Raw genomic sequence first — 14,277 nt, forward strand, 5'->3', positions numbered from 1 at the left:
CCTTCACTTCCCTGCCTCCGTTTCCTCATCAGTTAAATGGGGATCTGAATGCCCACAGGACAGCACGCAGCGTGGCACGGGGCACTGCCTGGCTCAGCCTGCCCTGGAGCAGGGGGAGGGAGGGTGACCCTAGAGGGATCCCCCCCTCCACTGGAGGACTGGGTCGGAGAAGGCTGCAGCCAGGAAGAGCCAGCAGCACGTTCTGCACGCCCCACGGACGGATAGTACATGAACAGCGTGCTGGACCCTGCTGCCTCTATTCCAGGCAGCCATCCCCTGGGTGCCCACGGGGGATGCAGCACTGGGGAGGCAGCGGTCACAGGAGCCCAGAAGCCCTGGGAGCACCTGCTGATGCACTGTTGTGTAAGCAGCTGCTGCAGGCCAGGCACCAGCAGACCCAGCTCTGGGCTCCCTGCCTCAGGGAAAGGGAGGTGGTCCACTGGGGTGGCTGAGAGCGGGGCTGGGGGCAGCAACTGACCTTTTCAACGTTGAGTGCCTTCATTTGAAGGATTAAGTCTTCAACAGGCCTCCGGGTGATTTCTGGAGGAGGAAACTGCTCGAAGTCACCAAAAACCGCAGATGAATACAGCCTGGACGGAGAGAAACCGGGACAACAAACACAAAACTCACACCAAAAACCACAGACGAATACAGCCTGGGCAGACAGAAACCGGGACAACAAACAAAACTCAGTCATGCCACTGGGACTGGATCTTGACCTGACAGCAGGCACGGTGCTTTACCGCTTCCTGCCTCATTCTCCTCACCTGTGAAATGCAGCTCAAATTGCCGCTGCCTCGTAAGGAATTGGTGAAAATTAATTAGCTATTATTCCACTGGCTGGGTGTGGCGGCACACACCTGTAATCTCAGCACTTTGGAAGGCTGGGGTGGGCGGATCACTTGAGGTCAGGAGTTCGAGACCAGCCTGGCCAACATGGGGAAACCCCATCTCTACTAAAAATACAAAAATTAGCCAGGCACAGCGGCGTGCATCTGTAGTCCCAGCTACTCGGGAGGCTGAGGCAGGAGAATCACTTGAACCCAGGAGGCAAAGGTTGGGGTGAGCCAGATGGCGCCACTGTACTCCAGCCTGGGCGACAGAGCGAGACTCCATCTCAAAACCAAAAGAAAAGGTATTATTCCATGTAGAGTACTTAAAACAGGGGATGGTGCATAGCACTCTACACTTTAACTACAGTTACTTCTTACTGGTTTTCTTTGTAAATTTTCTAAATTTTCTACTTTTGTAATTAACATGTAGCCCTGACAAAAGGAACAGCAATAAAGCTATTTATTACATACACGTGTGCACGCACACACACACACACACACACACAATTACAGCACACGGATTAGGAGAAAATATTTGTCAATGACACATTTGATTAGGATCTAATATCCAGATTATATTATATAAAGAACTTTTTTTTTTTTTTTGAGATGAAGTCTCGCTCTGTCGCCCAAGCTGGAGTGCAGGGGCATGATCTTGGCTCACTGCAACCTCTGCCTCCCAGGTTCAAGTGATTCTCCTGCCTCAGCCTCCCAAGTAGCTGGGATTACAAGTGCATGCCACCATGCCCAGCTAATTTTTGTATTTTTAGTAGAGACAGGGTTTCACTATGTTGGCCAGGCTGGTCTTGAACTCCTGACCTTGTGATCTGCCCGCCTCATCCTCCCAAAGTGCTGGGATTACAGGCGTGAGCCATGGCGCCTGGCCTAAAGAACTCTTACAGATCAATAATAAAAGGACAAATAACCTAATTAAAAAATGAGCAAAAGATCTGAATAGGCAGTTCCCTAGAAAGATGCATAAAGGGCCAATAAGTACATGAGAAGAGGCCTTCATTAGTCATTAGGGAAACATAAACCGAAGCCACAATGTGATACCACTTCACATCCACTAGGAGAGCTAGGCTCAAAAATACTGAAGCTTTCATATTAAAAAAAAAGTGGGGGTGGGTGAGGTAAGGGCACCTGTTCTCAGGACCAGGGCAGGGCTGTGTGTGACAGGAAATAGTCACACATTAAAACAAAACAAAAAAAAACACCTGAAGCCAGGCACAGTGCCACGTGCCTCTACTCCCAGCTACTTGGGAGGCTGAGGCAGGAAGACTGCTTGAGCCCAGGAGGCGGAGGCTGCAGTGAGCTATACTTGGGCCACTGAACTCCAGCCTGAGCAACAGAGTGAGACTTTGTCTCTCAAATAAAACCCCAGCAAAACAAAAATATTAAAAATAAGTGTTGGTGCTGGCCAGGCATGGTGGTTCATGCCTATAATCCCAGCACTTTGGGAGGCCGAGGCAGGTGTTCAAGACCAGTCTGGCCAACATGGTGAAACCCCGTCTCTACTAAAAATCTAAAAATTGGCTGGGCGCCATGGCTAATGCCTGCAATCCCAGCACTTTGGGAGGCTGAGGCAGGTGGATCACCTGAGGTCAGGAGTTCGAGACCAGCCCGGTCAACATGGTGAACCCCCATCTCTACTAAAAATACAAAAATTAGCTGGGCGTGGTGGTGGGCACCTGTAATCTCAGCTACTTGGGAGGCTGAGGCAGGAGAATTGCTGGAATCCTGGAAGCGGAGGTTGCAGTGAGCTGAGATTGAACCATTGCATTCTAGCCCAGGCCGACAACAGTGAGACTCAGTCTCAAAAACAAAACAAACAAACAAACAAACAAATTATATGCACATGGTGGTGCATGCCTATCATTCCAGCTACTCGGGAGGGTGAGGCAGGAGAACTGCTTGAACCCAGGAGGCGGAGGTTGCAGTGAGCTGAGATTGCACCACTGCACTCCAGCCTGGGTGACATAGCGAGACTCCATCTCAAAAAAAAAAAAATTAAAAAGTGCTGGTGAGGACGTGAAGAAACTGAAACCCTCATTCACTGTTGGTAGGCATGTCAAATGGGGCAGCTGCTGTGGAAAACAGTTTGGTGGTTCCTCGGTAAGTTAAACCCAGAGTTACCATACGGCCCAGCGGTTCTCTTAGGTTCCACTGCAAGAGCAATGAAACCGGAGCCAGACAAATCCTTGCACTTGAGTGTTCAGAGCAGCACTATCCACAATAGACAAGAGGTGAAAACAACCAAACGTCCACCAGCTGATGAACAGACAAACAAAACTCGGCACATCCATATGGTGTGATATCATTCAGCCACAGCCAGGAACAGGGTGCTGACACCTGCCACCCGGGGTGAGCCTTGAAAACTCACCGTGCTGAGCGGCAGAGGCCAGACACGAGGGGCCACACCTTGTATGCCTTTATTGCATTTATCTGAATTGCCCACAACAGGCACATCCCTACAGACAAAAACTAGTGGACTGATGCTTGCCACAGGCTGGGGCGGGGAAGAAGAGGGGTGACTGCAGTGGTCACAGGGTTTCTTTTTGGGTTGATGGGAAGTTCTGACATTGATTGTGGTGATGGTTGCACAACTCTGTGACTGTCCTAAAAACTCCTGGATTGTACGCTTTAAAATTATGTACTTTATGGTATGTGAATTATATCCTGATCAAGCTGTTAACAAACAGCACTCAAGAGCTGGCCCTGACCTCAGTAGCAGAATAAAGAAACAGTGGCCGGGCACAGTGGCTCACGCCTGTGATCCCAACACTTTGGGAGGCCGAGGCGGGTGGATCACGAGGTCAGGAGATCGAGACCATCCTGGCTAACACGGTGAAAACCCATCTCTACTAAAAATACAAAAAAAAAAAAAAAATTAGCCGGGCGTGGTGGCAGGTGCCTGTAGTCCCAGCTACTCGGGAGGCTGAGGCAGGAGAATGGCGTGAACCTGGGAGGTGGAGCTTGCAGTGAGCCAAGATCACGCCACTGCACTCCAGCCTGGGCAACAGAGCGAGACTCGTCTCAAAAAAAAAAAAAAAAAAAAAAAGAAACAGTGCGAGTAGGCCAGGCATGGTGGCTCACCTGAAGTCAGGAGTTCGAGACCAGTCTGGCCAACATGCTGAAACCCCGTCTCTACTAAAAATACAAAAATTAAAATAAATAAATACATATAATAAAAATATAAAAATTAGCTGGGCGTGGTGGCGCACACCTGTAATCCCAGCTATTTGGGAGGCTAAGGCAGGAGAATTGCTTCAACGTAGGAGGTGGAGGTTGCAGTGAGTCGAGATCACGCCATTGCATTCCAGCCTGGGTGACAAGAGTGAAACTCCATCTCAAAAAAAAAAAAAAAAAAAAAAAAAAAGAAATAGTGTGAGTATCTGAAAGCCAGCAAAAGGGCTGGGGAGCACCCCAAAGTCACAGGGGCCCGGCAAGACATGGAACATACTACAGATGGAGGTGGGGGTCAGCATCCTTCCTTTGTTCCTCAGTGGCTACTGCAAGGCGGCACCAACGTCCCTGAGGAGGAGCCTGGGTGACCCACCTGTAGCAGTGGCCGGGCTCTGTCCGTCCTGCTCTGCCCGCTCGCTGGTCAGCTGATGCCTGGGAGACCCAGGTGACACGGAAGGAGGATACGCCGGTGACACGGTCGTAGTAGCGCTTCTTGACCTTCCCACAGTCCACCACGTACTTGATGCCAGGGATGGTAAGAGACGTCTCGGCCACATTGGTGGCCACAACACACAACCGAGTCCCCTCTGGTGGAGGCTTAAAGACCTAGGATTCGCGGAAGGGATGGCAGGAAAACACCAGAATCAGAAAAGAAATCGTGGAATGGAGGCTCAAGGACAAAGCCAGCCAGGATGGTGTGCTGGAGACGTAGCAAGGACAAGCCATCCCATCTGGGGCCCAGTGCCTTGGGGGAGGGTTCCCTATTCTCCAAAACTACCCCAATATTCCTCAAAACTCTGGGGATGCTGATCAAACAGCAGATGGAGAGGACCACCAAGGGCTTGACCAACCCCACTGTAATGCCCTTAAAAGTGCCCCAAAAGCTGGGCACCGGCCCAGCACGGTTACCTGTGCTTGCTTCTCTGGGGCCAGCAGAGAGTACAGCGGGAGCACGTGGAGCGGGAGGGAGGCATCCGGCTGCTCACCTGGAGGGAAAGCAGAGGTCACTGGCACCCAGGCCGGGACAGATGCCCACAGGCAGGAGCTGGCCACAGCGGCCCTGCACCCCCAGGCTTCTCCACCAGAGCTCCTTTCTTTGCCCTGCTGCAGAGGCTCCCCTTGGGACCAGCCAGGCCAAGCCTGGGGGAACTGCTGAGAGGTTCCCAGGGGCTCTCTTGTCTCTGCTGCCCTGAACCGGATCTGAACCCCTGTGCTGCATAATCTCCTCCTCCAAACCCCTGGCATGGATCCCGGGGGCCTGACTCCACTCCTCGTGTCCTGGCAGCATTGTGGTGGGGTCAGGCTGAGCCCGTACTGGGGTACTCTCTGCTGCCCCACTCAGCCCCTGGCTGGGCACAGCAGGGCACTGGGTCTGCCTGCATTCAGGGGGCCCCTGCGAGCACACAGAGCTGGGCAACACCCCCGGGCTCTGGAGGCCTGCGTCCCTCAGCAAGGGGTTGGCAGCCCCCATTACATTCAACATGGCAAATGTTTGAGGCCTCCTCGTGCCAGGCAGTTTCAAGAACTCAGGAAGCATCGGGGACAAAGCTGCTAGAACCCCGGCCCCCGGGGGGCCCACAAGGGCTCTGGGCACATCCTCAGGGCAGAGATAATGAACATGAGCAGGAATCGGTGCTCGGGCCACACCTCCATCTTGCCCGCCATCCCCCAGGTCCAGATCGAGGTCGGAGTCCAGGGCCCCCTCTTCCTCATCCACTTCTGCCTCCCTGTCCTCATCGCCTTCGCCTGCCGGTAACACCGAGTAATGATCCAAGTTGATCTGGGGCAGCACCTACGGCAAACAAGACATAGACACCTGGGCTGCAGGGATCCTGGGTGTGAGGACGTGGCACGTGCAGGAAGACAGGTGCCCTCGCATGGAAGCCCCGGTCCACACCCATGGGCCATGCAACCCGGGGCAGGCCACATAATTCTCTCTTCCTGCCAGAATTTCCCCACCTAAACATTGGGGACTATCATAGACCTTGTCTCCCAGGCTGGTGGGAGGGTTGTGTGAACACACGCGAGGAACCTGGATCGCTGCCTGACACATCGGTAGTGCAACAGGCAAGTCAGAGACGGCTGAGTGCTTACGCTACCATCACGGAGCACAAGACCCACGGTGCCTTCACGCAGAGGCTAGAGGAAAGCCCCTCCCAGCCCAGCCATCCCAGAGTAGCTGGGAGTACAGGTGCACACCACCATGCCTGGCTAATTTTGTATTTTTAGTAGAGACAGGGTTTCGCCATGTTGGTCAGGTTGGACTTGAACTCCTGACCTCAGGTGATCCACCTGCCTCAGTCTCCCAAAGTGCTGGGATTACAAGCGTAGCCACCACGCCTGGCCTTCTTTTCCTTTTCTGAGACAGAGTCTCGCTTTGTTGCCCAGGCTAGAGTGCAGTGGGACCATCACAGCTCACTGCAGCCTTGACCTCCTGGGCTCAGATGGTTCTCCCACCTCAGCCTCTGAGCAGCTGGGACCACAGGCATGCGCCACTGCACTGGATTAACCTAAAAAAATTTTTTGTAGAGACATGGTCTCACCATGTTGCCCAAGCTGGTCTCAAACTCTAGGCCTCAAGCGATCCTCCCACCTTGGCCTCCCAAAGTGCTGGAATTACAGGCATGAGCCACTGTGCCTGACCAGGAACTGGATTTTTAACTTCATTTTATTCCAATTACACTTAAACCTAAGCAGCCACATGGGGCTGGCAGCTGCCATCCTGGACAACGCAGCCTTACTCTCCAGGAGTCCCTGCCAGCCCCTGACGTACCTCAGCCCGCGCCTTCTTGGCCCTGGCCCTTGACTTCTTAAACTTCCGCATTTCCTCCACCGAGTCTTTCTGATCGTCGTCCTTTTCTGGGAGAGGGGCAGGTTGGGGAGAAAGGCGTCTGTGGCCGGCGTGGTCGCCAGCACACTGCTCTTTGTTGTTCAAGGCATGGCCACTCAGTGGTGGCCATTTATTCGGGGGTGAGGTGGGGGATGGCAAAGGTGCTGATGCTTCCAGAGAGAAGCTCAGAGGCGGGAGCTGCACCCCAGCCAGGGAGCGCGAGGCCAAGCCCAGCTGCTCAGGGCAGAGTGCTGGTCGGGGCGTCCTCTTTACCTTGTGGCCGGGCTCTGGAGGGTGGGAAAGCCTTCCTGAGCCTGCGGCACAGCGCATGCACCTCAGCCTGCCCCGTCAGGAACACCAGGATGCCACCTGTGGAAAGAATGGGCCCCTCTGTTATCCATCAGTCACTCACAAACATTTGCTTAGCAAAAGCACCTGCCAAGCCATGCTCTGAGAGGCAAGGTTCCAGGGATAATGGGGGAGGACAGGAGTACACAGACATAGATGAGCAGGGGGCAGCACGCCCAGACTGAAGCAGCTGCCGCCAGGGAGTTCAACAAACACGGCGACTGCACAGCCCAGCAGCATCACTCCCAGGAACAGACCCAAAAGCCCTGAGAAGCGTGCTCACATGGAACCCTGCACACCACACTCACAACAGTGATAGCGCCGCGGCTGCCCTGAGACCTGAGGCTGCAGGAAGGCTCACTGCCCAAGCTCCAGCCTCACCTCCCGCCAGCCCCAGTCTCCCAGAGAATGGATGGGAGCCCCGAAAGGCCGTAAGCAGAGCAAGGACAGAGCATCATGAAGCAGCAACCTCGGCTTCCTTGAAGGACGAGGTCAAGCTTGTTGGGAAGCACCCCCATGGCTCCTTGCCTCCCTAACATGAAGAAAGCCAGCCTTGGGCCCGAATTCGGCACACAAGAGTCTCTGGCTAGGCTGGGTGCAGTGGCTCACACTTGTAATTCCAGCACCTTGGGAGGCTGAGGCAGGCAGCTCACCTGAGGTCAGGAGTTCGAGACCAGCCCGGCCAACATGATGAAACCCCATCTCTACTAAAATACAAAAAATTAGCCGGGCGTGGCAGTGTGCGAACAGTGTGGGACCTGTAATCCCAGCTACTTGGGAGGCTGAGGCAGGAGAATCACTTGAACCCGGGAGGTGGAGGTTGCAGTGAGCCAAGATCCGCCACTGCACTCCAGCCTGGGCAACAAGAGTAAAACTCCGTATGAAAAAAAAAAAAGTCTGGCTGGAAGCGATCACAATCTATTCACACAGAAAGGTCACATCCATTTCAGTAACATGAGGTGGGTAACGGAGCAGGTATGATGGGGACAAGGCAGAACTGTGAAGGGTATCCGTGACTCTCGGGGGGATGTGCCTGTTCCCCTACAATGTCTATGGTCACCTGCCAGCACTGGCCTGGGCCCTGTGGGTTTTTCTGCTTATCAGATGGGGACAGATGGCAAGCTCCACCATCTGGTAGCTGCTGAAGCCTCATAGTATTTTGAGTGGAATAAGGCCAGACAGGTGTCATGAACACTCTGGAATAAGTGAGGAAGCCGAGGCCTGGCAGGGTCAAGGGACTTTTCTGAGCCACTCGGAGATGGGCCCTCCCACACTCGTGCCTTCAGCGAGGGTTTAGGAAGGGAGGCTTCTTTCCCCTGACCTGGCCAGGGCCTCACCTGCAGGCAGCATCCGGTGGATCTTGCAGACCTTCCGGAAGCACTCGCCACTGTAGTCTTCCAGCGGTGTCCGCTTGTTGAAATGCACAGTCACTGGGAACTGCCTAGATTCCACCTGTGGGACGCCCAGGAAGGCATGGGGAGTGGGGGGGCACGAGCTTCGGCCCAGGGCTGCCTTCCCTTTCCCCATTATTCCGAATCAAGGTTTCTAACACCCGCTCCAAGCTGCTGTCAATCCCCCCTGTGACCAAGTGAGGTCTCTCAGGGGGCTCCCGACACCAGGGCGTCCTTGTGCCATCCAAGCTCACAGAGGACATGGGACCCTGTGTTACCTTGATGACCGGGGGCGGCTTGGCGAAGAGCCGCGGGTTCTGGGTGAAGTCCTCCACCCGCAGCGTGGCCGACATGATGAGCAGCTTGAGTGGCAGGTTCCTCTGCAGAAGGACAGGCTCAGTGACCATGGCCCCAGGACCGCAGGTGGGTCTGAAGCCTGGGAAATCGGCATGGGGGTGCCCTGCTGCCCACCCCGTTTCCAGCCCCCACCCTCTGCCCCTTTCTGGATGCCAAAGGCTCCTTGGAGAAAGTGAGTCAATAGTGGGACCTGCCGCTCCCAGGTCGGTGGCTTGTTCCAGGGGGTCATTCAGAGTCAGGCTTTGATGGTAGAATATGAGGCAGGTGGGCTGAGACTGGGGCCCACCCAACCCAGCTCCTACCTGACACCAAGATTGACTGAGTGTCTGTGCCGGGGGCTCAGGGAAGAGCTGCCTGATTCTCTGGGGTCTGTGGGGGGTGGGAGAGAGCTCCCGGGAGCTCCCTGGTCCCCAGGCGCTCAGCAATGCCTAATGGCCTCATGGTGAGCTCTGCTTCAAGCTCTTGCTGCCTTTGCTGCTACGAAACCCCAAACCCAGAAGCTAAGGAGTGGCCAAAGCACCTCTGTGGGAGGCAGGACACCCAGCACAGGCCCCTCTCTTGCCCCACAGTGACCGTCCCTGTCTGCCTCACCCCCGTGCCTTCCGGACCCCACCTCACCCTCTCTGCTTGGCCACTCTAGACTCCCTGATGGCCCCCAAAGACATAAACCAAGGCCACAGTGAGGTGTCACTGTCCACCCACAGGGATGTCTAGAATAACAGAAATGGAAAACGACAAGTGCTGGCAGGATGTGGAGAAACTGGAAGCTCTGACACTGCTGGTGGGGAAGTACCATGGAATTCTGCAGCCGCTGGGGGAAATCATTTGCAAATGGTTACACACAGAGTGACCATGGTCCAGCTTCTTGGGAGGCTGAGGCAAAAGGATTCCTTAAGCCCAGAAGGTCGGGGTTGCAGTGAGCTGTGATTGCACCGCTGCACTCCAGCCTCAGTGACAATGAGACCCTGCCTCGAAAAAAAAAACAAAAACCACCACAACAAAAAACCATAAAAGGCATAGCGTTTCTTTTTGTTTTTGTTTTTCAGATGAAGTCTCGCTTTCTCACCCAGGCTGGAGTGCAGTGGCGCGATCTCGGCTCACTGCAAGCTCCACCTGCTGGGTTCAAGTGAGTGCCTCAGCCTCCTGAGTAGTTGAGATTACAGGTGTGCGCCACCAGGCCTGGCTAATTTTTCGTTTTTTTAGTAGAGACAGGGTTTCACCATGTTGGCCAGGCTGGTCTTGAACTCCTGACCTCAAGTGATCCACCCGCCTCAGCATCCCACAGTGCTGGGATTACAGGCGTGAGCCACCGTGCCCGGCCTAGGGTTTCTTTTTGGATTGATGAGTGACAAAATATAAAACTGTGGTGATGGCTGCACACTCTGTGAACGGACTAAAAACCACTGAATTGTACATTTGAACAGATGAATGATATGAAATGTGAATCACAGCCCAATAAAGCTTGTTACCAAAAGAAAAAAGGCACCAGGCAGACGCCCACCTCAGGACCTTTGCATTGCTCTCCTCCAGTCAGACTTCTCCTCGCTCTGCAATGCACGCCGCTCACTCCCTCCCTCATTCAGCCTTCCACTTGAGCTCAGAGGTCACTTTTCGGGTGAAGCCCTCACTAGCCCTGTGTCCTCCCTCCACTGCCCTCGGCTTTGTGTGTCACTGGCTCACATACTCTGAGTCTGCGTCCTGCCTGCCACCCTTGCTGAAGTGGAGGCCCCAGGAGGGCAGGAACTGTTAGAACAAGACAGCGTCTTGTTCACTGTTGATTTTCAGGGCCTTGAATGTGGCCAGGCTCGTGGCACATGTAGAGCGCAGGCCCCTCTCCCCGCCGAGAGGGTGAGACAGGCCTACTGCATGAAGCCGCGCCCCAGGGTGGCACCCACCAACTCAGCAGGCCCCTGTGTCAGGCTGGGGCAGGGAGATGGAGAAAGAGGCCCTGGGGAGCCCCTCTCAGAGCTCCGGGAGCCTGGCCCTTGGCTGGGCAGGCCCACCCGCTCTGCTGATCCCAGAGGCCCAGAGGCCTCATCAACCAGCCCCATTGCGCCTGGCCAGGCATCAACACTTCTCCTGAGCCTCTTGCTTTGGATGGGGAGAAGGACACCAGTTTATGAGGCTGGCACTGGGGCGGTGGGGAGGGGATCACACAGGGGCTGTTCCAAGATTCATAGCCCTGGCACTAGGCCTAGACCTAGGCCCAGGGAGACCTTGTGCTCGGGGGACCTGCTCATGGCAGCAGCCCAGGGTACAACGGGGAACAGGTGAAGGAAGCCCAAGCCTCTGACAGAGCTGGGGGGGGGCGGCCAGGGCTCGGGGCTCCCCAGCACCCGCCTCCTGCGCTACCTTAGCCCGGAGAGTCACAATGCGGGACAGGAGGCCGATGAGGATGTCCGTGTACACGCTCCTCTCGTGGGCCTCGTCGATGATCACCACCTTGTACCGCAGCAGCAGGAAGTCCTGGGGGGAGGTCCGGGGTGAGGCCCACCCTTCCAGCCTGAGCCCCAAGGGCCGCTTCACGTCCCAGAACTCCCACTTGAGGAGACAGTGTTAGAGGAAGGGCAGCTGCTCTTCATCAGAGGTGAGCTGCTCAACTCAGATGCCCGCGGAGTGGGAGGGCAGGTGGGAAATGGACATGAGATGTGGGGTGGGGCCGTGGGCAGTTGGACAGCAGGTGCCACCCAGACAGGGGCCACCCAGACCCAAACTGCATCCACCGCCACCCCCAGGAGTCCCAGTGGCTTCAAAGCCAGGAGGGCTGGAATCACCTTTGCCATCCCCCTGGGAGAATGGCCCTGCCCAAGGGGACGTCACAGCCAGCACGGAGCACAGCTTCTTCACCAGACAGCAGTCCCCCACCCGGGCCCTGCATGCTCTCTGGACACGCATGCCACCCACTTGACCGAATGGCCGGCTCCCTAGGAAGCATGGGGTGCTTCCCCAAGGCCCAAGTGGGCTGACTAGGGAGGCAGCAGCTGGGGTTCCGATTTACAAACGGAAAGTCCTTGGGACGCAGCTTCTGAGGCCAGGGACCGTGAAGACGCTCAAGGGCAAGCCCCAGCGGCCCCTCCCCTTTCCCTCAGCCTGAGGCTGGTACCCCACTCCGAGTCTGGTGCTGCCCCTCACCAAACGCAACTGGACTCGAAGCTCCCAAGAGGGGGCTGTGTCTGGACCCGCCGCGGGGCAGAGCCTGCACACCACAGGCTTTCAGTACACCCCCGGCAAGGCGTGAACTCTGTGAGTCAGTCACAATAAAAATACAAGTTCACATTTCACGAGCACCTTCTAGGTACGGGCCACTGTGCTAAGCTGTCAGCATGCACTCTACAACTTCCGCTTCAAAATGATTCTCTAAGGAATGCACCAACATACTCATCAAGAAACTGAGCTTGGAGAGGTTAAGTAACTCGCCCAAAGTCACACAGCAGCACCGTGGGAGTGCTGGATCAACAGGTGGCTTGCCGGCTGCTCATATCCCAGGTGACATCCTAGCACCCCACCCCCATGCCCACTGGCCTTGCTCTGTGAGCCAGGATCCGCAACCAACCTTCTGGATTTCTTTGAGCAGCACACCATCCGTCATGAACTTGATTCTGGTCTCCTCTGTCACGTTTCCTTCATACCGGATCTGGTAGGAGACGACCCTGTATGGGCAGAGTTCGGGTTAGGGCAGAGCCGTGCCTGGCTGGGGCTGTCGCCACGGGGCCACTACAAGGCAGGCCGTGGAGCAGGCAGGCGGCTTGAGGGCAGGGCCCGCCAGCAACCTGAAACAAGTCCCAGACATCTCCCCAGTCCACTCTCCCCCTCCAAAATCCTGGTTTCTGAAGGGAAGGGAAGGAGCTGTTAAGGGCAACTGAGGAGCCAGGCCCTGAACACCTCGGCCAGAGCCCTCCTCGGATGGCGACTATGCCAGGAGGCGCTGGGGAGACCTGCACATGGGCTGGAGTGTGTTCCAGAGACTTCACAGACTTGGCAACTGTCATCGGGGTACTGCAGCTGTATGTGTTTCACAAAAAGTCCTTGTCTTAATTCAAAAATTAATCTGGTGTGGTGGTGTGCACCTGTAGTCCCAGCTACTCAGGAGGCTGAGGTGGGAGAATTACTTGTGCCCAAGAGGTTGAGGCTGCACTGAGCAAAGATGGCACCACTGCACTCCAGCCTGGGCAACAGAGCCATCTCAAAAAACAAAAAATGGCTCACGCCTGTAAACCCAGCACTTTGGGAGGCCGAGGTGGGTGGATCACCTGAGGTGAGGAGTTCAAGACCAGCCTGGCCAACATGGTGAGACCCCATCTCTACTAACTACAAAAATTAGCCGGGCACCTGCAATTCCAGCTATTCGGGAGGCTGAGGCAGGAGAATCGTTTGAACCCAGGAGGCAAAGGTTGCAGTGAGCCAAGATCGCACCACTGAACTCCAGCCTGTGTGACAAAGTGAAACTCCGTCTCAAAAAAGAAAAAAAAAAAATTAGTTCTTATCTCTCAGATCTGTACAGCAAAATATTGAGGATAAAATAAGATACCTAAGATTTGCTTCTAAACAGTGGGGGGGAGGGGGGCCAGGAGGAGAGTACAGACCCAACAGGGTAGGGCAAGAGTTGACAATTATTACAACTGGGTCTTGGGTACCTGGGGGCTCATTATACTATCCTTTCTACTTATGTATATGCGCCCCCCCACCCTTTTTTTTTTTTTTTTTTTTGAGATGGAGTCTCACTCTTGTTGTCCAGGCTGAAGTGCAATGGCGTGATCTCGGCTCATGGCAACCTCTGCCTCTCGGGTTCAAGCGATTCTTCTGCCTCACCCTCCTGAATAGCTGGATTATAGGCATGTGCCACCACACCCACCTAATTTTTTTGTATTTTTCGTAGAGATGGGTTTTCTTCATGTTTGTCAGGCTAGTCACAAACTCCCAACCTCTGGTGATCCGCCTGCCTCGGCCTCTCAAAGTCCTGGGATTACAGGCGTGAGCCGCCAAGTCCTGGGATTACAGGCGTGAGCCGCCATGCCCAGTCCCCAAATTTTTTTTTTTTTTCTGAGACGGAGTCTCGCTCTTTCGCCCAGGCCAGACTGCAGTGGTGCTATCTCAATCTCGGTTCACTGCAAGCTCTGCCTCCTGGGTTCACGCCATTCTCCTGCCTCAGCCTCCCGAGTAGCTAGCATTACAGGCACCCGCCACTGCGCACGGCTAATTTTTTGTAGTTTTTTCAAGAGACGGGGTTTCACCGTGTTAGCCAGGATGGTCTCGATCTCCTGACCTCATGATCCACCTGCCTCGGCCTCCCAAAGTGCTGGGATTACAGGCATGAGCCACCACACCTGGCCAC

The 14,277-nt window shown here is 55.1% G+C and overlaps 1 protein-coding gene across 2 annotated transcripts in view; it reads right to left on the bottom strand.

The window, feature by feature from the left end:
- The window catches only part of DHX37 (DEAH-box helicase 37), a 43,022-nt gene that overhangs the window by 13,432 nt on the left and 15,313 nt on the right, over window positions 1-14,277 (bottom strand). For both annotated transcript variants that reach the window (XM_016924608.4, XM_016924607.4), the window contains exons 7-16: window positions 12,499-12,595; window positions 11,298-11,411; window positions 8,867-8,968; window positions 8,535-8,649; window positions 7,123-7,218; window positions 6,793-6,878; window positions 5,667-5,811; window positions 4,929-5,005; window positions 4,393-4,625; window positions 479-590 (exon numbers count right to left, since the gene is read on the bottom strand). In XM_016924608.4, the coding sequence (XP_016780097.4) occupies window positions 479-590; window positions 4,393-4,625; window positions 4,929-5,005; window positions 5,667-5,811; window positions 6,793-6,878; window positions 7,123-7,218; window positions 8,535-8,649; window positions 8,867-8,968; window positions 11,298-11,411; window positions 12,499-12,595 (1,177 nt within the window). The remainder of the gene's footprint in view (window positions 1-478; window positions 591-4,392; window positions 4,626-4,928; window positions 5,006-5,666; window positions 5,812-6,792; window positions 6,879-7,122; window positions 7,219-8,534; window positions 8,650-8,866; window positions 8,969-11,297; window positions 11,412-12,498; window positions 12,596-14,277) is intronic.

The sequence above is a fragment of the Pan troglodytes genome, chromosome 10, assembly GCF_028858775.2.
Source record: "Pan troglodytes isolate AG18354 chromosome 10, NHGRI_mPanTro3-v2.0_pri, whole genome shotgun sequence".
Classification (NCBI taxonomy): Eukaryota; Metazoa; Chordata; class Mammalia; order Primates; family Hominidae; genus Pan; species Pan troglodytes.